Source organism: Hoplias malabaricus, chromosome 4, assembly GCF_029633855.1.
Source record: "Hoplias malabaricus isolate fHopMal1 chromosome 4, fHopMal1.hap1, whole genome shotgun sequence".
Classification (NCBI taxonomy): Eukaryota; Metazoa; Chordata; class Actinopteri; order Characiformes; family Erythrinidae; genus Hoplias; species Hoplias malabaricus.
The window spans coordinates 44,466,343-44,491,097 of record NC_089803.1 but is presented as its reverse complement, the minus strand read 5'-3'; the positions used below and the strand labels follow the sequence as shown (position 1 = coordinate 44,491,097).

At 39.1% G+C, this 24,755-nt stretch overlaps 2 protein-coding genes across 7 annotated transcripts in view; one reads left to right on the top strand and one right to left on the bottom strand.

Annotated features, from left to right (window-relative positions):
- Positions 1-11,285, bottom strand: part of gas2l3 (growth arrest-specific 2 like 3) — a 36,288-nt gene extending 25,003 nt beyond the window's left edge. The window contains exons 1-2 of one of the 2 annotated variants that reach the window (XM_066668443.1): positions 11,145-11,285; positions 3,070-3,133 (exon numbers count right to left, since the gene is read on the bottom strand). In XM_066668443.1, the coding sequence (XP_066524540.1) occupies positions 3,070-3,093 (24 nt within the window). In that variant the 5' untranslated portion in view covers positions 3,094-3,133; positions 11,145-11,285. The remainder of the gene's footprint in view (positions 1-3,069; positions 3,134-11,144) is intronic. The other variant, XM_066668444.1, reaches the window with a different exon arrangement.
- On the top strand, positions 10,712-23,123 carry fgfr1op2 (FGFR1 oncogene partner 2). Of its 5 annotated transcripts, none has more exons than XM_066668445.1 (6): positions 10,712-10,944; positions 16,725-16,861; positions 19,420-19,537; positions 19,664-19,806; positions 20,353-20,466; positions 20,809-23,123. In XM_066668445.1, exons 1-6 carry the CDS (start codon positions 10,887-10,889, stop codon positions 20,944-20,946), a joined length of 708 nt encoding a protein of 235 aa, XP_066524542.1. In that variant the 5' UTR covers positions 10,712-10,886; the 3' UTR covers positions 20,947-23,123. The 5 variants fall into 5 exon arrangements, with proteins under 5 accessions (XP_066524542.1, XP_066524545.1, XP_066524543.1 ...); XM_066668448.1 differs by lacking the exon at positions 10,712-10,944 and adding an exon at positions 11,528-11,671; XM_066668446.1 differs by lacking the exon at positions 10,712-10,944 and adding an exon at positions 16,264-16,393.
- The last annotated feature ends 1,632 nt before the right edge of the window (positions 23,124-24,755 follow it).

Genomic DNA, 24,755 nt, shown 5'->3' with positions numbered 1-24,755 from the left:
ACTGTCCCTTTAAAACCACGCTACCAAGCTGTAGTCACATGATTCTGCCCCGATCTGCAACATGGAAGCAACCTAAACGCTGAGGCCCGAATAAGCGTCTTAGACGTGCTGCGTTTTGGCTATAATTAAGACGACAGTGCTCACAAAACAAGAGAGGAACAAGTTCCCAGCAACATTAGAAATATATCCCATATTTAATACTGGAGCATATTACCAGTACAAACCTGAATTATGAGGGTCAAAATCCAAAAACTATAAAAAAAAATTGTTAATTAATCGTAATCATGGTAAAATGTACAATTAATCATGATATTGATTTGCGCTCATATCGCCCAGCACTTGTTTCACATATAAACTAATTTGTAACATTGGTATCCATGCCCTAGGTTCTTATTTAGGCCGTTTAGCTAGTTAAATCAAAGTGTGCTAGCCCAACTTATAAACAGTTGTTATGAAAAATATTTTATAGAGTGTGGATGGATGCCAAATATTCAGATTAGTATATTTGTAACATTTATTTGCAGTGCATTGGTCAGACATAGGAGTTCAGAACCAAGCCCCGAGCTGCACAAAGTGAGCAAGCCATAATATGGGTCGGCACTGGCAGTAGGTGTAAGCAATATAATATTGATCACGATAAAACCGGTATGTATTTTGATTCGGTAAGACTTTTGCCATATCGCGTTATTGCAACGTAAGCACGAGTTTTCAAATGCAGGTGCGTGAACTTGAATTTAACTCAAGCTAGAGCTGGGGGATATCGCAAATATCTACACATTCTATGTTTTTTTTTTTTTTTGTTTGTCCCTCCTCCATGGGTGCACATCGTCATAACTCTGACCCTGATTGGTATACCGACTTCATTGACATTGGAAAGCTGAACGCCTAAGCTACGCGGCAGTGTGACATGGGTCCACGGGGATCATGTTTTAATTATTTTTTGAAAATGTGTACTATTTTTTCCGGATTTTTTTTTCGGCCAGTAATCTTGACACAAACATGAGGATTAGTCTCGTTTTGAAGGGGACTATCTAAGGTAAGCGATGCTGTGCTATCTTTGTGTGTGAGCCACTTGTGGGCTCTTCAGGCTTCGAGAAGGAGCGGTTTTGTCATCGATGAGCAAGTTTGGAATATATTATTTTTTTGGCTTTAATTCCTTAGTCCTAAATTTTACTGTATATCTTCATCATCCTGAGAATCTGACCGTTCGATTGGTGTATGATATGTACACATTACTCAAATATGGCGCCATGAAAAATATGTAGTGTCACTAATATTTTTTCATAACAATTTCCAGTAACAGCAAAAATACTTATTTATCAAATGAGATTATATATAAAATGATTTAATCAATGAAAATCAGTGACTTTAAGCTTTAATTTGGTACATTAACTGTCGACTTTGGACTTGTAATATTTGAGATATACTGACAGATATAACAATGAGTGATTTTTTTTTATAGGCGCCGCTGACCAATGAGTGAAATAAGAGGCTAAATAACGCTGGCTTTCTAGTGTTACAATTATCAACTCAGTCGTTTCTGAGAGCAGTCATAATAAATAGTGAGAGCTGAAGAAGAGAAAATAATGCCTGTAAGATGGCAAAATGGACACAAGGGGCGCTCTAACAGGCAGAATGACGGAGCTGCCCACAGCATTGCCTATGTGCATTGTGTAAATATCGGTCTCTTGCGCTAATATATTGGCCGATATATCGATCGATCACTATACTCCACGGCTCCAAAACTGATAATGCAATTGGTCGTCAATTTAATTTAACCAATCAGCAACCAGACTTAGCTGTCCATCATTTAGTGCTACATCCAATGGAGTCACAGTCCCACCTACAGGGGTTTGTTGGTTATGTGGCTTTGCTTGAAGTGTGTCTTGAAGAAACTTCATTTAATTTTTCCCTCAACACCTCTGTGATGACAATAAACCTGATTGACTTTTAGAATCCAAGTAATTCTTTATACATAAAAATCACATTAGATCATTTCATATCAGATTAAATTATTTATATGAACTGTTTGTGAAGACACCATTTGTGTACTTTGTTATTAAAAAAAAAATTAAGCAGTAGCTTAATGCAGGCAGTTTGTTTCTTAATGCAAGATATTCCGTATCAAACATATACACTGGGCTGAATTATTTAAAGTGTGCACTGTGTAAAAATACTATGTAGGAAAATCAAATTTTTTCAGACTCGGTATCGGCAGATACTCAATATTAAAAGACTCGAATCAGGAGCAAAAACAAACAAACAAAAAAAAAAAAAACTTGACCGGGACATCACTATTTCTTAGACATACAGTTGATAATTACGGTTAGATAATGCAGCACATTCTATTTGGTGTTAAAAATAAACACTAATACTTTGACATTATATTTGGTTATGGTTTTCATAATATCGTATCGTATTGTATATCGCCATTTCTTTTAGGCATATTGAGATAAGTTTTTGGTCATACCACCGAGCCCTAACTGGCAGGTATAAAGGGTAAGAGAGAGTTGAGGAGATGAGGCAGTGGCAGACTGACAAAGATTTGTCTAGGCCAAAAAGCGGTTTATTTTTAAATTTGTTAATAAATGGCCAGAGTGAAAACAGTCTCCTGCCTATGGCTTCTCCCTTCCCAGGCTGACGTCGTCATTGCCACATGCAGTAAAATAAACAAAATGCTCTTCCGCTTACAGAAATGTATCTGTTAAAGCAACATTAGGTAGTATTTTCCCTTAAAATCGCATCTTCAAACTCACTGTGATGCTTCACTGACATGTAACAAGGAGCACAGAGTCTCTGTCATTGCTCCTCCAGACTCAGCACTAAAGGAACTGTGCTATATAACTTTTGGAGGAGGGTAGGAAACCAACCCCCTCCTTCCTTCCCCACTTTCCCATGATTTCAGGACAGTGCTGTAAAAGTGAATTACACTCTGCAACTATAGGGGGAGTCCAGGTGCAAAAATACCATATATCTTACCTAGTGCTGCTTTAATACTTTAAATATTTAATTTTCACATTACCATGACTGGATATTACTCACCAAAATATCTTGTAAAAGGTGCCTTACCTGTAGTGTAGCTTGCACTGCCATAACTGCAATTAGGAGAGCTTTGCCTCTTCAACTATTCATTCTGAGACACAGCAAAAAAAAAAAAAAAAAAAAGCAAATGCCAATAAGAATATGAGTAAGAGTGAGAGAGAGAGAGAAAAAAAAAATCATACACACCACATTCTGGATTCACATCCCACAGGTAAGCTTCTCTCAAACATATATAAATACTTCACAGTCTTTACTAAATAGTATGTGACCAATGATTTTAGCGCCCTATCTTTCAGAAATTTTTTCATATGTTTACATACAGCACCAGACACAAAGAAATCAGACAGCAGTGTTTAAGCAAAGCCCAGTTTCCTGTCTTACTGAAAGTATGTCATGCCTCTTATCCACCGGGAATCAAAGCAGACTAAGCTATAAGAAAAGATAAGTCAAGAAGACATGAATTGTCAAGCTGATTAAGTGTGGTAATAAATTGCTAATTACTCGGATCCACACTTAAACATCTATGATTGTCTTGGCTTGCTCTGAAGCACCTCACAGGACACCAACCATGGGCATTACAGAGACAAAAAACAACAAGTCGAGGTTGTCTTCCCTGCGGATTAAGAGAGTTCAGTCAACATCAGCACAGCTGAGGAAACAAAGCATGGTGCGCGCACACATATACACACACACCAGTAAGAGGCTATTGGAAGACGTGTCATTCAACTTGTGCTATAATAAAGAGGAAATGAATAAATCCCAAAAAATGTTCAAAGCAAAGTCCACTTTGAAGCCTAAATGCTATGTTGTCCTATGCAAACTCTGCAAAGATAATAATGATTCTGAAAGGAGGCTCACCTGAATAGCTGAATCAAACAAAAGATCATTTTCAAAATAAAAATGAGTGAGGTAAAAGCACATCAGCTGACTTTTTATTTAAGAGGTAAATCAATATCGCTTTAGTCCAAAGACAGCAGCTCAGCCAACAGCTCAAACTTCAAGTCAACTGCCTGTCACAGTCCTCAAAGCGAGTGGATGAGAAACGCAGTGGGACAGAGAGTGAACAGGATGAAGAGAGAAAGAGAGAGGGACGTGGAGAAGGAGGGGAAAGAGAGAGGGGACTGACTAATGAAGAGGCTCGGCTGAGCACGGACCTAATCCCGCAGGTCTGGGCCAGGCTTTTACAATGCTCCTATTGTTACACACACAAACACACATATACACACACACCCCAAGCAGGTTCACACGAGACAGGGGCCTGAGGTCTCAGTGACAAAGGGTTTCCCTCAACACAGGAATGGTTAAATTGAGCTTAGACAGAATGAGAGGAAAATTTTTTTAAATATTAAATATATATTTTGACATGGAGTGATAAGAAAAAGAAAATAGACAAAGGAAAAAAGAAAGGAGAGAGCAGAGAGAGAGAGAGCACAAGAGTGACAGAGATTTATGAGAACAGCATGGGGTTGAGTATAATGATGTATCAAAGACCACTTTTCAGTCTGCTGTGTTGGTGTTTTGAGCCCACTAAATGTCACAAAGCAGAGGAAAGGAGGGGCAGAGAGAGGAAAAGCAGAGGACAAAACAAAAAATCCATTCTGTGTCGCAGATGGCCAAGTGGGCAGCGTAAAGGCCATGCCATGACCCGATAGCTTGGGCAGAGCTCGACCACATTCTCCAGAGGGCTCTGCTGCATACAAAGCGAGGGCATTCCTCTCTCGTCAGCAGGGCAGGACTTGAGCACAGAAAAATGCCAAAACCCCAAAAACAAGCTTCTGCTACATGCGGCAACTCTCACTGAGAGCAGTAGACAGTTTCTCAACAACTAGAGAGACATTGTTGAACATAACAATTAGAGTTTTGGTAAAAAAGCCAATTTAAATTTTCATTAAAGGCCGTGTTACGCCTTTAATTATAAATATAAATATATATATAAAATTCAGATGACATTTCCTCACCCTTTGCGTGCTAATATCTTTACTAAGCCCTAGTGTCTGTAAGCACTTGACTTATTTTTGCTGTTTCTGATTACTTAAAAGGTAGAAATGACTCTAAATCCAGGAGACGGGTAACTGAATAAAAGTAAACAAACCAAAAGTGCTACAAAAGCTAAACATCTAAAGTAACAAATGAGTTTATGTGGTATTTCGGACAGTGAATACAAATTTATACCCCTTTCACACATGCACGGTAATCCAAAAAATGTTCCGGTGTTTACCCGGAGAAGTTGTATGTGTGAACTCGACCACCCACAACATTTGTCCCGGATCTTACCCAGATTTTATCCTCCTCGAGTCCGGGTAACATCCGAGTCAGCACATGTGAGACTGGCGCGGGTAATATTCCGGAGTCTCCTGCACGCACTGTACAAGCGCCGTTCACCACGTCTAAAGCCGGGACATCTACAGGCCCTGGAGTTTCTCTAGAAATTGCTTCTTTAGGAGCTTTAGGAGTTGAGCAATGAACTAAATACTGCTTAGAAATAAGGGCAGGTAATAGCCCACTGATTTACAAGACTGTAACAATATGTTTCAGTTTTTATATGATTTTGATCATTATTTGCACTGGATTCTCGCCTCTGTTTAAAAAGTCCTAGTCAGGACACCAGAACACAGAAAAAAATTCCTGTTTGTTCTGTTAAATGAGAATATGAGAATGAGCCACAGCTCAGGTCAGACTGAGTACCCAGGAGTGAAGTGTGAGAAGCAAAAGCTGTAGCTTTTAGCCATTTACCTTTAGGGGTTTCTTTTCTCTGTTAGGGCTAGACAATAATTCAACATATATATGTAGTGTTATAGACAAATATATGATTTTTAAACATTTTCAATATTTCAATACATTATTTACAACATCTGTCACGGACTGACTGTCATTACAGGACGCAGCCATCAGTTCAATGCAATCCATTTAAAATTTAGTTTAAAATTTTTTATATTAACAGAGCCCAGAGGTTTTATGGTGATGTCATGTTTCTCATTTGTTCTTGGAAGTTTTTCAGTCATTTTTATACAGTTCATATCAATATCAGAATTATAAAATTAAGAAATATTTTGTGATGTAAATTATGGATGTATTGTCCAGCCCTGTTCTCTGTTTTTGCCAGATTTAAAGGTGACATATTATGCCTCACCTATTAAGACTCACTTTTTGCATGCTTTTGTATTTCTACTTGAGTCTCTACTGCTCCTATAAACACTCCAAGCATGAAAAAAAAAATAACATCCATCTGTTTTCTGTGAGTCAGTTGAATGAAGATTTTGGTGTCAGGAATCACATGCTTCTACAAGCTGTTTGGGTGGCTCCCTTATTATAACATAAACACTAGGGAAATTTGCATAGATCCACCCTGTCATTCATGAAGGTGTTTGTATAGGCAGAGCTGGACCACCCTATATGCTCACTACGCACATTGCATTCGGCACCGCATTAACAAAAAGCCCCCTCGTCTCAAGTTAGGGAGAGTTTGGGTATAATCAGAAGATGAAGAGAAACTATACTTCAGGAAAGGAAAAGAGGGGAAAAAAGACTCCCCAAGACTGAGCTGCAGAAACAGCAGTGAGGTTTACCTGTGACTTTTCTTCTCGAGGTTGGATTGTTATTAAATAGTCTAAGTACAGCTGCAGGAATTTATATACGTAGATGTGGCGTGCAGCTGCCCTCCACTACCTTAAGTGCCACCGTGTCATGAACCAAACTTTAAAGCTGAAAAGTGAACATACTGATGTTCTGAAGCTAACTACTACTCATTTAAACTTCACTTAAAAGTACAGTCTAAAAGTTGCTTACTATTTCATACCACCTTTAAAAATGTTATTTCCAAGTGCTATATTGAGTTCTTTAAAATTTTTATTCCACCTTAAATGCTCAGCGTAAACATGGGATGTGTGGGGCATGAAAGGGACTGAAACCCTGAGTGATTTTGTGCAAAGTACTTCATGAACATGTACTGTATAACCCAAAGGCATATTCTAACCTGTTTAAAGGGGTATAATGTGTCCCCTTTAATCAGTACACTTGGTTATCTGCACTTCATATTTCACACAAATGCACAAAAAAAAAAAAAAAAAGGGAATTTTTAAAAAGCTATGCCGCCCATTTAAATGCAAATGAGCTAATATGGGTGAATGGAAGTGCTTGCTTTCAGCTATGCTTGCTTGGCGAGACATTTTTGCCCAGTACTCTGGTTTCTATGTGCCCGTTGTTTGCTATGTTCCTTTTAACCTTCTGGGTTCAGCACTGTGGTTGGAGATACGAGGAGGCAGAAACATTTTTAAGTCACTGTTACTACTTGATGTAGTAAGCATAGCAAAGTCTGAATACCTCAGCTTTTGATCATTTTTTAAATAAGGCAGCCTGTCGGTTGTTTATGTCACAGTGTGTGGGTTAGTATGGTCTCCAAATGAATGTGCACATGTACTGAAAAGTGTTTTTTTTTTTTTTTAAATAATATCTCACCTTTAAGTTCTTCCCAATTCTTATATTAAACTACATTAAACAGTCTATAAACTTAGACTGGCTTGTCTTAGCTGCCTTGAAAATGTTAACATTCATACCACTACAAAATGATCATAAGTAGCTTTAAAAGGAACACTAGGTAATATTTTAACATCAAAATTACAAAATTACTCCCTCCCCTCTGACTCGCCTTTGATTTCTGGACCACGCTGTAAAAGTGAATTACACTTTAGGGAGACCCTAGTAGCAAAAATGGCAAAGTTTACCTTTATCGTAATTCCGAATATACTTTATTTTCTCTAATGAAAATCCAGTTTAGTTTTGGTCTGCTAAATACAAACCCCTGAAATACTTAACAGTCTAGTTTCATAAACACCTCTAACATCACAAGCACAATTGCAACTAAATGCAACAATAAATTTTCATGTCTCAAAGCAATAGTACCGTACACTTTATATAATGCATCCCAATTTTTATTTTTTAAAGCCAGACATCCTTGACTTTCACGGCCCCAGAACATGGCAGTTGGGCTACAATGGGCATGAATGTTGTAATCCTGGTATAATGAATGTCTGCATGAGTTACTGCCCACATTTGGGATTTAATTAAATGCGGAGACAGCCGAGTGAGTGGCCTGGAGAATAAATATAGAGGGGGAGGAGAGGAGGCAAGTGTCCACATGCTCCTCACGCAGGTCGTCCAGCGCAGGCTCAGTAATCGCCTAAGAGGATCACCACCCCACACATGTCCCGACGGGCTTCTTCGCATCATCCACATTCGAGAGCCAGCACGTGGCACATGCGTGTGCGTCTATGTTAATATGTGTGTGTGTGTGTGTTTGTACATGCACCAGTGGCTCACACATGGGTCCCCATCTAACCACGGTGCAGGGAAACCCCTTCTTTCTCACTGTTGTCTTCTTTTGTTGATAGATTAATCTTGTGTGTGCGCTTAATTAACCTGTCAGTTATTTTCATTGGAGGTCCCCTACCCCCACAGACGGACACACACACAAAATCAAAAGAGACCATGAGACTCAGAATGGTCAATAGTATCCCTCAGTAGCCCCCCTGCCTCCTGTTTCCTGAAGGAAGCCCCTCTTTAAGACTAGAGAGATGAAGACCCAGCTGCCACCCAGAGAGCCTTCAGTAATGATAATCTATATTCAGCAGCTGAGCTACTTAGACCAGAAAAGCCATGCATAAAGATGTTTTGTGCATTTGGTGTTTTTTGTTGATAGACTTCCATAGGTTTTATTAATGGAGAGCATTTCAAAGAGCATGTCATTACCCACAATACTTTACAAAAGCATAGAGAAACCAAAGATAATATAAGAAAAGACAGCAATGGTCCAAACACAAATATTTAGTTCAATTTCTGCAGTGCTGAGCCCGACGTAGCAACAAAAAAGGCTCTATTTTCCCCATTACATGTCAGCCAAACACTGCAATGATTTTGAACCTGTACATTAAGGGGAAATTGCTACCTAGGGCTCCTTTAAGAAGCATTGACAAATGTGCTCTGGGTTGAGGCGAGAACAAACCCATCTGAAAACAAGTACTCCCCCAGAAAACACTCTCTCTGACAGCTCCAGGTTGAGCCAGAGCCCAAAATTCCCTGGAGCTAATAACTGGTTTAGCTGGGTTACAGTTTTTCTTCACTTTTAAGGCATACATTTTACAGTGTCATCTGGTACAGTATGAAAGTGCACAATGTCAATTGAAGACAGCATATAGTTTAGCTGAAGTTGTGCAGAAGGCAGTAGAGCTCATACTGTGGTTGCTGTTACCAAGTGAAATCCCACAGAGACAGATCACGGAGAAGAAAAGACAACGGAGGACACTATCACCTGGGAACTAAATCCACATGGTGGAAGAAAGCAAACAGTAGCTGTTGCCTTGGTAAAACTCTGTTGCTTTGTGTCACATAATGAAAAAGAAATGGCCTATACCAAAAACAATAACCTATATAATACACTACCACTTCCTTAGTCTCTATTGTTAGTGCCACACGCCAAGTCTTCAGCTGGTGTGTCATTAATAAACAAGCAGTAATCCAAGATTGGTAATGACCACCAGTGTGCTATGCAGACATCATTACACATATGGCTGGGAGAGGCTTTAAGGACTTTAAGCCTTCCATTCATTCATTTATATCAGGGTTTTCCCCATTTCTCCCACGTTCTCCAGTCCACAGTCTGATGTTGTCTGACAGATGGTCTTTAAGCTGGCAATTTTTAGATTGTTGCTGCTTTATGAACAAACATCTCAGGCTGACTCATGAATCTATAATGAATCTATACATTTTTTCCAAAATGTCACTTTTTAACACGGTTTTAAGTTTTAGATTAGGATGTATGATTTGGCAAAAATATATTGTAACACGTCAAGACAAAATAGCAATTATTTGTTTTGTTATAGTAACACAGTTAATCATGTCTTTAAATATTTATTCACTGTTTGAAATACCACAGAAACTCATTTGAAACTCAAGCAGTTTGGAGACATTTCCACCTTAAGTGATCCGAAAGAGCAAAAATAAGTGAATATTACACACATATAGAGCAGGGGAAGGGCAATCCTCATTGTTTGTGCTTTTTAACGTCTTGAGTTCTCAGCATTGCCTACAAATATTCCAGATGCTTTACCTTTAACTCATCTGAGGTCTATGAAGGGCCAGTAGAGGGAAACACCTGCTGTGGAGAAGGAAGCAGGAGTTCAGGAGCCCTGACCTTTACTTACAAAAATGAGGTGGAGTATAAAGCTGAAGACTTATTAAAAACTAATCCGCTTTACTTTTGCAAACTTAGCACTGATGGCTTTAATATCCTTAACAACAATCACGTAATTGAAAAATACAGCAGAACATTTTAGATAATTAAAGGTAGAATACACTGTGATTCCCTGTGTTTAGGATGTTTGGTGTCTTGAAACTCAAGTCACTGAGAAACCTTGAGAAATCCTGCTTTATGGTCTACATTGGATACATTATATTTACACACATATATATCCAAAAGCCCATACTATTTGATGGAAAACTTCTCTGCTGGTGACATACCTTCAATATAAATTAAGGCGTGGGAGGATTTATTTCTATGAGAATTAGAAATTTAATGGGTTGGAACAACATAATTGAGTGTTCCCCACGCCTTTCCTCTTTTAAAGGGGTGTCACTCGCAGGGCTCCGTATAATTTAAATCGTGTTGGACTGTGCACACAACTTAATGCTGAGGAGAACTTCCAAGGGCAGCAACACAGCATATGATACGCATCAAGACAAATCTAAAAATCGAAACTGGACACACAGGGTGTATAACATAATAAAACGAGTTAGCTAATGAACTAAGCATAGGCTACAAGTGGAAAAAAAAATAACTACTCGCTGAGCAAATGCCTTTGAGGCTGAACTGTTTACAAACGTCCTGTTTGCAGCAAGACAGCAACACGGGTAAGTATCACATTGAACTGATGCTTGCCTGGAAACCATTTTTTAGTTTTTCGCATTATTTAATCGGATAATAATCTAAGACGGTTTATCAGAGCTCCGCTGTTAAAAAAATAGCCTGATCTCGGGTTTCTCCGAGTTAGCGTGCCTGAGCTAGGATTCGGAACCAGCTCGAAGTAATATAAAATCACTGCTGAACTTACCAGGGTTAAACATCGACGTGGTTGGGAGTGGTATAGTGGAGTTATTTACTCGGAGTCCCACCTAATTCGGGCAATGTCCACTTCAAAGTGTCTCCGAGAACTCGGCGTGGAAACATAAGCTCAACACTGATTTAAACCCTAAAAATTCTCATCCTGACTGAGCCCACCGTGGGTAGGAACTGTATTTACGCACCACCTGTTTTCTGACAGATCCCGCCCCCCCCTGCGCTCTGATTGGTTAATGGTCAATCCATCTAAACCAATTGCAAGCTGTCATCGAAAACGGCGAGATAACCACAGCCATTCGCGTCTTACATAGGCGGTGGTTTCTGGAATACAGGTGGGTTTAAATAATAACGTGGCGTAGAAGGTTCAGTTGAGAGGGGATGTTGTTCGAACCGACCAATCAGAGCCCGGCCTCGATCACTCGGCGGAGCTCAGGCGGGAAAAACACAACAGACTGAGGAGCACGTGGGCGGAGCTCGCTCATGGGAGAGAGTGAGTAACCACCACTGGTGTGTGTGAAGGTAAACACGGGGAGTCATGGAAACGGGGTGCAAACAGAAAATCTCCACGCATTTCATGGGGGAAGATTATACTCGGGAAAGACTGGCACGACAGCAGCCCCCGGTAATATATGGGATGCGCGTTCTCGAATCAAGAAAGTGGTCTGTCGAATAGGCTCTTCCATGGTTGGTTGTCATGAATTGGGCACTTCTGCACAGTGAGATACCTCGCTTCCTTATTCAGAGAACCGGGGTTATGTTACCTTGCATACTTTACTCATTCATTCAGCATCTCATTATGGGAAATGCAAACAACTTTATCTTTAGCATTTCAAGACTAACAAGGTGGGCCTCAAGACTGCCCCATGCCCCCAGAAATGCCTGGGACATTGGACAGTCATACCAGTGTGCTGACAAGAGCTGGAAGGCTGGTTTTGGCCATGGATGTGAAGACCTAGGCATGTGGTATGAATATCGCAACTTTGCCAGAAACGTTTTTTTTTTTAAAATTTACCATAAGTTTTGCGTAGTTACTTTTAACACACACTCACACAAAACCCACAATACTTTGGCATAAATATTTTTCTTGTGGCTACAAAAAGATTTTGTTATTTGTGGAAATGTAGACTGAAGAGTAGAAATCCTAATTAACATCCAGTGATAAACAACCTGAGGGATTATAACTAAAAAGGGCTTATATTCCTAGTTTAACTCTGGGATATGAAATCATGGCCTCAAGAAATCATGTGATTAATATGAGGGAGAAATATTTGCTTAGCCCTTTGTAATGTTTTTAGCTGCTTAACCTATTTGCAGTGATTAAATCACTGCTAGTACACTAATAGCCATCTGGGTTTCTATAGTACTTGGGTGTCTAAAGTTTAAAATAATAGATAGGAGAGATACACAAAACTGAACCTCAGAACAGTTCATCCTTTCTCTGGAAGTTGCTGCACCCTTCAGGTGAAAAATGTTCTGATTCTACATCTAATTCAAAGCATTTAGAGGAATTGAACTGTGTACATTGTGTGGCGTACTATAAAGCAGTGCATTAAAAGCAGCTTAACACATACCATAAGCTGGCCAAATCTCTGGAACAGGCCCATTTAAGTAAATACCAATAACACCAAGTAAAGTGTTACATACCAAACTATGCACAATGACTGGAAACAGAAATCATATCATCGTATTTTTTAATGATATCAGCACCGCTAGTAGGTTTATCCCACGAGTCTTCCAGTATCTCTGGTGATGGTTGTGCCTCTTAGTGAATGGAAGATTACAGTAACCCAGTGTAAAACAGAGACTTAACTGGGTTAGGTGTGTCATAATTAGGTGAGGATTTGTTTGTGCATTTGTTTATCTCGATCAGGGTCACACACATCCCAAGCACAAAAAATTTCACTGTAAACATAAGTATATTCCGTAATGATGTACATAACTGGGATGATGTATTGGGCTCCTTAGTACCTTGAACATAATAGAGGCGAGTATGTGCTTGGTGTGCATTGTGGTGTTTGTGAGCTTTATTCAGTGTCATGGGAATGTGTGTGGTCTCGCTGCACACTGTACAAATTCCTTCCCTGTTCCCTTGTTCCCTATGCCCTGTTGAGGGTATAATACAGAGAACCCTTGAGCAGTATGGCTATGTCTCTCAATTCCTTTATTGAATACATTACAGTGGTGTCAGAAGAGGGATGAAGGATGGAAGAGTACAGCGGTGGAAAAACAGCAAACCTTACAGCATTGTAGGAAATGACAAGGAAGGAGAATAATCGTGATGCATTCTCCTTGTGTAACTCATTATAGCAGTCGATTGTGTTATTTAGGAGAGAAGTTTAACAAGTGTTTTTTCCATAGTAATAGAAATGTACATTGTGTTTCTACAACTCCGTTTAACTCCTTATACTTTACATAGAGTGCCAACTAATGCATTTGTAATGAGGGAGTATTGTTTTGGCCACACTAATATAGTAGCCCTAATTTTGAACAGACACCATACTGAATCTCTAATGCTCCCTATCTCTTATATAGTGCAGTCCATAAGTCAAGAAATAAAAGATTCAACATCCATGTAAGAATATAAAAAGAAATAATATATTATTTCATTTGCCGCATGCCTCTCTGCCGAACATGTATTATGCTTTTGGAAGCCATATTTTTTTGTGACCGTAGGGGCTAGTCGTAACCTTCCATGAATAACAACAGCCAGGGGCTCAATGCCACTCACAGTATTATGACAGATTACAGAAGACCAAAAGTGATGGAGTGGGCTGATAGCAGTACCCTAAATATTCAGTGAAGTGTGAAGAGTTACTTAAGTAGTGCGTCTGTATATAAAGGAGCCTTGGAGAAGGAAAGATCTGAGACAACGGTGTGGGATCATTCCTGATGAGCCCCAGAACATTGGTGGAAGTTTGTCATGGACAGATGTTGGACGGTGGACTATGTGCAGTGCAGTCCACATACTGCCCCCCATGTGCTCCCTGTGTGCTGGTGGAGAGTTTATTAGTGGGGGTGTAGAGAGCAGCTAATGGTATATGGCCCCCTCCCCTCTAATGAGGTGAGTTTTTAGTGTGTAAAATGTATTTAAATTTCTCGTATGCATGTTCTAATAAAACATTCAGATAAAAAAAAAGACATTTTTACTGTCTTATGTATAGGGTGTGGGGAGCCATTTCCCTCTCTGTTCCATAAAGTTGTATGTCCTATCTAGTAAAACGTACTATATATTGGTTATATAAACTTGCCATCCCAAGAAGACGATACCCCAGGAAGATCGTTACCTCACCCTCTCAGCACTTAGGTACAGTATGCTGGCTTCTACAGATTTGCAGTCAATGTTTGCAGGACGACATGGCTGACGGCTCTCTGCCCAGACAATCCAGAACAGACTGCATGCAGTCTATACTCCAAGATGACAACACTCGCCCCCATAGAGCGGGGTTTATCAGAGACTACTTCCAGAATTTGGGAGTGGAGAGAATGGAACGGCCTGCCAGCGTCCTGACCTCAACCCCATTAAACACTTGTGACCAACACAACCACGTTGGCTGACTTGCGACAAGAGTTGAGGAGTGGCATGCCATCCCATGGCCAGTGGCGGATGCTGGTCTTTCAAGGAGGGGAAGCTCAATTTCGGCTTACACCATAAAATATGTCGGTTTAATTATACGTAAATTCTACCCTGCGTTCCTTTTCAAGAAAATGACCTGTGACCCTGTCGTACCAACAAGGCGTCTTTTCCAGGGACTTGACTAGTGTCCTCTCAATGGCCAGCAGAGCTAGGCTGCTTAAACGGCCTTGGCCCATGTGAAGTGTGTCCGCCTGTGAGTGCTTTGTGACGGTGGAGGGGCTCAGCAGCACCCGCTGGACAGAAACTGCGATAGAAGTCAGAAAGAGTGATAGAAGTCAGTCTCCAAACACAAGCTGCTACAAAAAACCCACCAGAAATAGGAGCTCGATTTGTCGCTAGTCGTTTTTAACAAAGAAAATGCCGCTAAGAGGTTTAAGAAAGTCTCCGGTTCAACTCAGAACAGAATGAAAATGTAATGCTCTCACGGATCTCTACACCAGAGGATCACTGATTCGCTCATTTCGCTGTCAATCAAAAAGGGATTCAGCCTCAGACAGATCATCCAATCATCATGCAGAAGCTGAGCGTCCGGGCCAGCCGAGGACAGCCCACTGCCCCATAGACCCCCAGAGACGCTGAGCGTCCGATGGGCGGGACAAAGCCCAGCATTTATCCAATGACTCGTCTCGTTTCGCTGCACTTCGCTGCTTCGCTTTTGAACTCTGTGATTTAATGATTTAATGATTGAGAGGAAAGCCGCGTCTTTACCAGTGATAAGAAGCTGATTCTGAACAAACGTTGAGCGCGTTGTAGTGCATATTTATTCAATGACATGTACACACAAACAGGATATATTTGATCACTTATTTTTTGACATTTTTGGGGAAACTGAGCTTCCCTTGCAGTCTTAGAGCAATCGCCACTGCCCATGGCAGTGTGTGATCAGGCTGGTGACAAGCATGAGGAGGAGGTGCCAGGCTGTTGTGGCTGTGTAGGGATCTTCCACGCTACTGAGGCTCCTGTTTGGTAAATTAATAACTTGTTAAATTGCCAATATGTCTTGTTTCTTCAAACTTCAGTCATTCAGTCCACCACACACCAAACAAGTCAATGACAGAATAAACTTTGGCATTGGCAGAGAGGATTTGGCAAATTTTTCATGGGCGCAACCCACATACTCAGGCCCAACTTCTCATTCCACAAATGCATGTTCCTTACAGATATGGCACCATTTAAAAGGGGAAATAACAGGCTTTCCAACTGTATATAAGATTTATTGCCAAGAAGCATTGTTACAACAAAGAAATAATCTACCACACACAGATTTCCTTACTCTTTGTGTGCTAAGTTTAGTTACACGGGCATGAATTCTGTGTTGTAATGTTGGATCGTTTAGAATCCAAATTTTAGATGCATGGTGCTATCATTTCAGATCTGCAAAGTGAACTAGGAAGTGTGGAGCCATTTGAGACTCGGCCCTATTGTGAGTGTACAGATAATTTACACATTACCTCCCCCATGTGGATCACTGTGGTACCGGACCTCTGATTAAAACATACTACAAAACCCAGAATTCTTTGCTGTCTGATGTTAGAGAGGCAGTCACAGGAAGTGTAAAATAAATAGAAGAAACCAACGTTAATTATTGCTGTATTTCTGTATTCAGGGTACGTATTTTAGACATAAACAGGTGTCCAGTTCTTTGTATTACAGTACACAGTCTGTGTCGGCTAAAGAGTCCTGTAGTGGAGCACATACCTCGCTGCAGTTTATCTGGAGCTAGCAGTGTTTAGCTAACTTGTTTAGTTGGTTCACTTTCTCAGTCTCGTCTAAAAGTATCAACTCCTGTGCTGAAGGGGAACGTTAATAAAGGCAGTTAATAAATAGTGTGTGAAGCCGTTGGTGCGGTCAGTTATTCTGAATATGTCTGAAGAATTATATCAGTTCTAAGCGAGTCTCAGTGTTTATTAAAGTTTGTGTGTGTGTGTGTGTGTTCAGGAATGGCTTGCCCTTTGGAGAAGGTACTGGCGGACGCTCGGTGTTTGGTGGAGCGGCTCCGGGACCACGACAATGCCGCGGAGACCCTCATCGAGCAAACCACACTACTGAACAAACGGGTGGAAGCTATGAAACAGGTCTGAACCACCACCAGATTTCTCTCACTTTTAGACAGGAGGAAATGAACGATTCACTGGCCGGCGATATAATGTGCCATAACAAGTCTTTGATAATCTATTGCATTGATCAACTTCATGTGGAAGCGTTTAGTTTTTGCAGTTTCTTTCTATTATAAATAGCCTTCTGGAGCAGAGCCATTCGTTTTCAGTGGGAAACGGGTCTGGATTGCAGTTTAACTTATGCAGAAGACACCTTGGCATTATCATGCTAAAATAATTAGGCTACATGTCCCTGAAAAAGATGTTATTTAGAAGACGCATATGTTCCTTCAGAATGTGTTTTCAACATTAACGTCAACCTGAAATGGAAATCAAAACGCATTTTACCTCCTTAACTTTGTATATATATAAAAGCAATAAGACATTTGGGCTGCCCATGAGTTTAATCGACAGGCATTGCAAAACAGTGATGTTAAAAACCACTAAACTTTTGTCATTATTTTGTAGTGTCATGCAGACATATACAGGTGCATCTAAATAAATTTGAATATCATAAAAAATGTAATTTATTTCAGTAATTCAATTAAAAAAGTGAAACTCATAGATTCTGTATGGGGTTTAGATCTGGCGAGTTTGCTGGCCAATCAAGCACAGTGATACTGTGGTTATTAATCCAGATACTGGTACTTTTGGCAGTGTGGACAAGTGCCCAGTCCTGCTGAAAAATAAAATCTGCATTTCCATAAAGCTTGTTAGCAGAAAGAAGCATGAAGTGCTCTAAAATGTCCTGGTAGATGGTTGCACTCACTTTGGACTTGATATAACAATACCAGCAGATTTGAACATGGCTCCCCAAACCATCACTGATTGTGGAGGCTCAACATTAGACTCAAGCAGGCTGGATTGTGTGCCTCTCCACTCTTCCTCCAGACTCTGGGACCTTGATTTTCAAATGAAATGCAAATGCGAAGTCCAAGTCACTGTCCAGTCCTTTTTCTCCTTGGCCCAGGTGAGTGGCTCGCGAGAGGAATGCAACAGTTGTAGCCCATGTCCTGGACACGTCTGTGTGTGGTGGTTCCTGAAGCACTGAACTCCAGCAGCAATCCACTCCATGTGAATTTCCCCTAAAATTTTTTAAATGGCCTTTTCTTGACAATCCTTTCAAGGCTGAGGTTATCCCTGTTGCTTGTGCATCTTTTTCTTCCACACTGTATCCTTCCACTCAACTTCCCATTAACATGCTTGGATACAGGAGGAGGGTGTCAGTGACTGCTTTGTGGACATCTGTCAAAAATCCGCAGTCTTCCCCATGATTGTGTAGCCTACTGAACCAGACTAAGACATAATCATCAACATTTTAAAAAATGAACTCTTGAAATTGATCACTCTGTTTGTAATGGATCTATATAATATAAGTTTAACTTTTTTTAATTAATTAATTTTTAATGGTATTCTAATTTATTAAGATGCACATGTATATGCCACATTTTTATATAAATTTCTCTTGAATCTCACTGGATAATCTGGATTATGAGTTTTGTGAAGTGTCTAAATATGAGTACTGATAAATATAACCTAATGCTACTGTGCACTGAATTGACATTATTAGACTCACAGTATACTACATTGTATTACAGTAATGTATTTTAATGTACAGAATTATAGAGAGGAATTTGGGCCAGATTGAGTAAGTAATCACTACAGCAGAAGATTTGAAATGCAGTTGACACGTTATTGCTTTTCCACACTAACATGAAGAATACGTGCCAAAATGAAAAGCAAAACAACTATTACATTTTCACGTCGAATGACTTTTTTACAGAGAAACAATGCAAGGTTTTGCTTTTTAAACATTAAATGCTGAATTAGAGTCAGAATTGAGTACAGTCACCTGTAATCAGTACACAACTGCATGGTTTTACATCGTAAAGTACTTCAAAAATAAACATCTTATTGTAATGCAGTACACGTGAGATTACCTTTAAACACAGACGTGCAGAAAATTTGCCAAAATGAAAATCAGATAGTCATTACATTGATTTAATATTGCTCTGTCTCTTACCAGAAAAAAACAATGCATGTCAATTTTCATTTAAAGAATAAAATGCTGAAGTAGTGTCAGAATTGAACAAAAACCACCTATAAATGCAATCAGCTCAACTGTATTGTATTCTACTGTGTGACGCTCTGAACATGCCAAAACAAAAGTACAAAATAGACACGGGTGGGCCTGGACCTACCCAAATTGGACTAAGGCTCACCCAGTCAGCCAGAGCTAATTCCCCGCATGCTAATTCCCTTGCGGCACGCCACAGTCCTTTTAGCAATGCCACAGAAGTACTGATTTTTGTTCCCAAAAATTGTTGGAAATTTGTGGTAGTGTGAATGTTTCATGTAATGGAACAATTGTGTACCAAGCCAATATCATTAGCAATTATCTGTTATTATTTAGATAAATTGGTAAAATTCCCTTTTAATTGAAGTGTGTTAAAGTAGGAAGAACAAGAAACTGCTCTATAAGTTAGGAGCGAAGTTCAAACACTGTCCTAATCTGAGTGAGGTTTTTCTATGTCTAGTATCAGGAGGAGGTTGAAGCACTGAACCAAGTTGCAAGACATCGACCGCGATCAGCTCTAGTCCTGAGCATTCAGCAGGAGAACCGACAAATCCGGGAACTTCAGCAGGAAAACAAAGGTGCGCATGTGGATAAATCGCACGTCTTCTGGTTTGGACTAAATCACATAATAATATTTGTAAATTTAAACCTGACTATACACTGTTTAAAATGCAACTAAAACATGGGGGAAATTTGTCTTGCAGAGTTACGTACGTCTTTAGAAGAGCACCAGTCTGCTCTGGAGCTGATCATGAGTAAATACAGAGAGCAGGTATTCCGTCTTCTCATGGCCAGCAAGAGAGATGATCCCACTATTGTCTCACAGCTCAAAGAACAGCACACTAGCGTGAGTACTGCACACATTTCACACACATTTTATTGGCAAATACGGAATTTTTGTAAACATTCATTGTTATTTGTTCATTCCTATAATGGATATTTACAGCAATATTAATAACAGACCTGCCCTGTACAACAGATGGTCCATATTTTTATTTCCTTTTAAAAATATATTTGATGTGTTTCTGCCCTGCACCAAATGATTCCGGGTTGGCTCTGGACACACTGTGACCCAATACAGAATGAAGTGATTACAGAAAATTAATGAATAAATTAATATATATTTTTAAGTGTTGCATTTTGTAGAATAAAAATTCAATTTGTAATCCGAGTTCATTACACTTTGACCCCAAATAACAAGGTTTTGACACACCTGATTTATAATAATGTATACCACATGAAGTGTCATATGTTGGATTTTTTTTTTCATGGGTTTTTTTTTTTAAACACCTTAGCAAAACATATATATTTATTTATTGTACCAAATAGAAAAAATCTCAAACAAGTGTGTTTTCTCTAAATTATGTGTTACATTTAAGTGTGTGATTTGTAGGAGATTCAGGCACACATTGAGAAGATAAATGAGATGGCTACAATAATGAGGAAGGCCATTGAGGTGGACGAAGGTAGAGTGTGCGAAGATGAGGAGCGAATCAAACAGCTGGAGGTTTGTGCAGTTGAAATGTCCTGTATATTGTACCACATATGTATATATGTATCTTTGTTTTTGTACTTCATCATTTTAATGATGACTTTAGTCCTACCATGTAGAACGTACAGCACTTTTTAAAATATTTACGTGGCAGTTTTATACATTTTTATATATAGCTCTTCATGGCTGGGAAAGTGCATTTGAGCCCCTTTTGAATTGAAAAATATTTGATTACACATTTTAAAAGTGAGGAACTGTGGAATACAACGACAAAAGCATTGACTTTGTTCCCAATGTTTTCTTTATACACACATGTCCTAAACCTACTTAACCCTCTCTGTTCTTCTCTCTGTGTAGTTGGAGAATAGGGGCCTAAGGGAGTTGTTGGGGATCAGTCGCGAGGCCTTTCTGGTGCTAAAGAGAGAAGAGGCATCTGAGAGCACTTCTCTGTCTCCGCTTGTTTCAAGCACTGACCTGAGCATGAGGAAGAGCTAATGTCCTCAGCAAAACATCAGACTCTGCATATCACTGATTTCAGTCAACTCAAAACGCAACATGTACACACACACACACACACACACACACTGCAGAGCACTATTGGAATCTCCTCTGCATAGTGGAGACCCCAAATTCCTCATGCCTGCATTCATGCAGGTTTATTGTGTTTTACTGGGACCTGTCCTTTCACACATATCAGTCACATGGCCTTTGCAGCAGGTGCCATTTCAGAATCATATTTATGATGCCACTCTGGCCCAGTTTAAGTGTCTTATGTGACTACACAGGGAATTACAATAAAGTGTGACCATGTACAGTGCTTTGCAATAGTCAGAGACTATGCTTCATGTATATAATCTCTATATTTAAAACAGCAATTACGTACAGGCTGTTCATCTTTCACTGCCAGGGGAAAAAAAGAAGCATATTTTCAAATATAAGAGTACATAATTCATGACACTTTATTCAGTAATAAGCCTTACTAAATGGGTAGGTAAAGTCACAATTAATCATTAAATGATGATAATAAACAAGAACTAGCATCCTTCTAGGATTTTATAAAATCCTAATATATTCTTGTTTCTGTCTGTACATAATTAATTTTGACTTCAATTATTAGTTAAAACTTGCGTACTGTTAATTAATGTACTCTTATTGTAAAGTGTTACCCACCCTCCTCTTACAGTTTACATAGTTTTCAGAAGATTTGCTTTCAGTTTTTCAACGATAATGGACTTAAACCCTTTTAAAGCTTAAGAAAAAATATTAGCTATACATACTCATCATCTGATGGTTCTTTCTCTCTATAAATATATAAAAAAACATGTATATCCATAACTTTACAGGAGAAGGAGGAAAAAAAAACTTTATAACTTTAAATGGAAATAGTAGACATCAGTTTCTTAAACTGCTGTGCTTCGATTTCTTGCATTCTCTTTCACAGTTCATTAACTAGTGGGTGTCTTGGCCACAGCTTTGTCACCTTTCGTCAACTTCCAGAGATTCTTCATTACTCTAGGCTGGCAGTGTATTCAGTATTAACAGATTAAAAGAAGTGGTCTCGTAAATAAAATATCATCTAATTGGGAAATGAACACAGCACTGCCAGAGGAGATTCTGATAAACATTTGCATTCATTTTGTCATGTAGCTGTATAAAAGGGCCATCTCCTGCGAAAGCAGACATCTCCAAAGACTTGACACTTCGTGCTCCTGAATTAATTTCATAATGCATTCAGTCTTACTCCAGTTTGACAGAGAAAATAACATATGACCAAATAAAATTCATCACTTTGATCACAAAAGTGGACTTGTTGGACGTCCTCTAGCCCTTCATCAGTGGACACCAGACGCTGTTGGTTGGATATTTTTGTTAGGTGGATTATACTCAGTCCAGCAGTGACACCGAGGGCTTTAAAAACTCCAGCAGCGCTGCTGTGTCTCATCCATTCACATCACTTATTATACTTATGTATGGTTTCTGATTTTTGTATATTACTGTATGAGGAGGGATACTTGATGATTCTGGTTCTCATTTAGTGTTGGAGCTTGAAATGATTTAAGTGAATATAGATGATTAATTGCAATTCTGCATTGCACATATTTTAGGATTGTTCAAGACATTTTTGCAGACAAATTGGCGTAGAAAAATGAAAAGCAGTTTGAGAACTTACCCCATGGTAGTGTTTATCTTGGGCATTTGAGGGGGTAGATTGGGTGTAAATGGGGTATTTAGCACAGTCTCATTATATTCGTTATCATAGACAATCACGTGGTGTGACCTTGGTAAATATTTCATTAATGATTAAATGGAGACAAATGGCAAATATTGAGGGGACAGATTTACTTTTACTTTTGCTTGTGAGAGGGCTGCCTTGACACATGCTCTGATGTTCTGAGTGTGTTTATGTATGAGAGAATGTCTGTGATTTATTGAAATGTATTAAAATTGTATTTTGAAATGATAATACAAAAAAAATTGTGCAGTGAATTTCCTGCTCAAACATACCTACTTCACCCCAGTAAGGGCTTAGTCATGATATGTGTGGTGGAAACAGGAAAAGCATCAAGATTTGCAGGACTAGGGGTACTAGTGGTATTTCTGGCTTGGGACCACAAATATGGTTTGGGAATCTCTAAGGACTGGGTAGAAAACCACCAGTTATTTTTTTTAGGTGTTGGTGTACACACTAATCCTCTTAATCAACAAATGGACTCTGTGAGACTAATCATAACATGTCTGCTCAATAAACATACCCAATGCTATCAATATCAAGCAGTACAATCATCTATCCGACACAAATGGGTAACTTATATAGGGTTGTAGATGTTCCACATTATTTAAACTCATTGAACTCAGGCATTTGTTAAGAGGATGCAATGTGCAAATATTTGAGAATATTTCTATCCAAGCAACAGTTTTCAGGCATGCAAAAGGTGTAAAATGCAATTGGTGGAATATGTTCATTTGGCAGTTCACTAGCTGAAATAATTATTACTACTTTTTAATCTCCCATAATTTGAACTTCGCAAAAATCTAAGATACTAAATCTCTGAACATTTTTTGATGGATTAGAGTTCATATCTCAGACAGTGTAATAGGATAAGCAGAGTTATTTAAGCCTTCTTGTCTAAGACAAGAAAGAATTTTAATGAATGTTTAATAGTGAAATTTGGTCTAGATCACTCTGAATTCATGTTTAGCAGTTGGTCCTGTACAGAGTGCACAAAGTCAAGCTGAACAGACTGGAATAATTTGAGTATTATGAAACATGAACAACTTTATTACATTCAAATCTTACAAAATACTTTTAAATATTTTACAAAAAAAATTAAAAAAAAATGTAACCATGACTATTGTTTTTATGCCATTTTACAGGTCGGGTTACTGCATTGAAGCATTCTCTATTGGCTACATTGCAGTTACTGTTTGTTTGACAGCGAAGACAATGGGCCACACCATTCAGTGGTGCTATTGCAAAAACCATGAGGAGAGTTTGGCACCCAAGCTCTTAAAACTCATGTAGATTTGGCCCTCTGGGTTTCGTGCTAAAATCCCACTTCTCTAAACTCTTCTCATGTGGCTTGAGTGGAATCTAAGACACTTTCACAGAGAAACCATAAATGAACATATAAACAATTGTAAATAAATATACAAGCACTAAATATAATTAAACTTCCTAGAATTCCACTTTTCAGTCTCTCACAGGCTTCACTGAGCACTCCCCCAAGTGCCTTTTTAAACTTTCAGCAGGGGCTTTATAGTAAAGCATAATAGGGATTATGGCAAATTACTGTGTTATCAATAGTGCGGCCGATAATCTCCAGAATCTCCCTGGAGGTGCAGATTCCAACAGCCACAGTCGTAAAGAGCCCCACTTACAAATACACAGTAGTCATATGCTACATTTTTGTCCACAGTTAAATATCCTCTCCCATGCTAGGTGCAAAGCGTGGAAAAATATTAGGATATTCATAGGTTAACTGTAGAATCTGCTATAAAAGGAGCACCAAGTAAGATTTGGGTGGCTTTTTTTTTTTTTTTTTGCATATGGGGCTCCCCCTGGTGTAATTATTTTTAAAGCACTGTAGTGAAATCAATAGGGGTGTGTGTGTGTGTGTTTTTTTAACATTCTTCAAAAGTTAGAAATGCATAGTACAGTTTCTGCAGTGCTGAGCCCAGAGTACCAATGACACAGGTTGTATTCCTATTACAGGTCAGGGATGCATCACAATGACTTTGAAGCTGTAATTTTAAAGTAAAAATACTACCTAGTGTCCTTTAACTATGATAAAGGTTAAGGATTT

Coding starts and splice junctions, on each gene's coding strand:
- fgfr1op2 (XM_066668445.1), top strand. CDS start 10,887: ATGCCTTTGAGGCTGAACTGTTTACAAACGTCCTGTTTGCAGCAAGAC. Junction 10,945..16,724: donor GCAGCAAGACAGCAACACGG/GTAAGTATCACA, acceptor GTGTGTGTTCAG/GAATGGCTTGCCCTTTGGAG. Junction 19,538..19,663: donor ACTTCAGCAGGAAAACAAAG/GTGCGCATGTGG, acceptor TTTGTCTTGCAG/AGTTACGTACGTCTTTAGAA.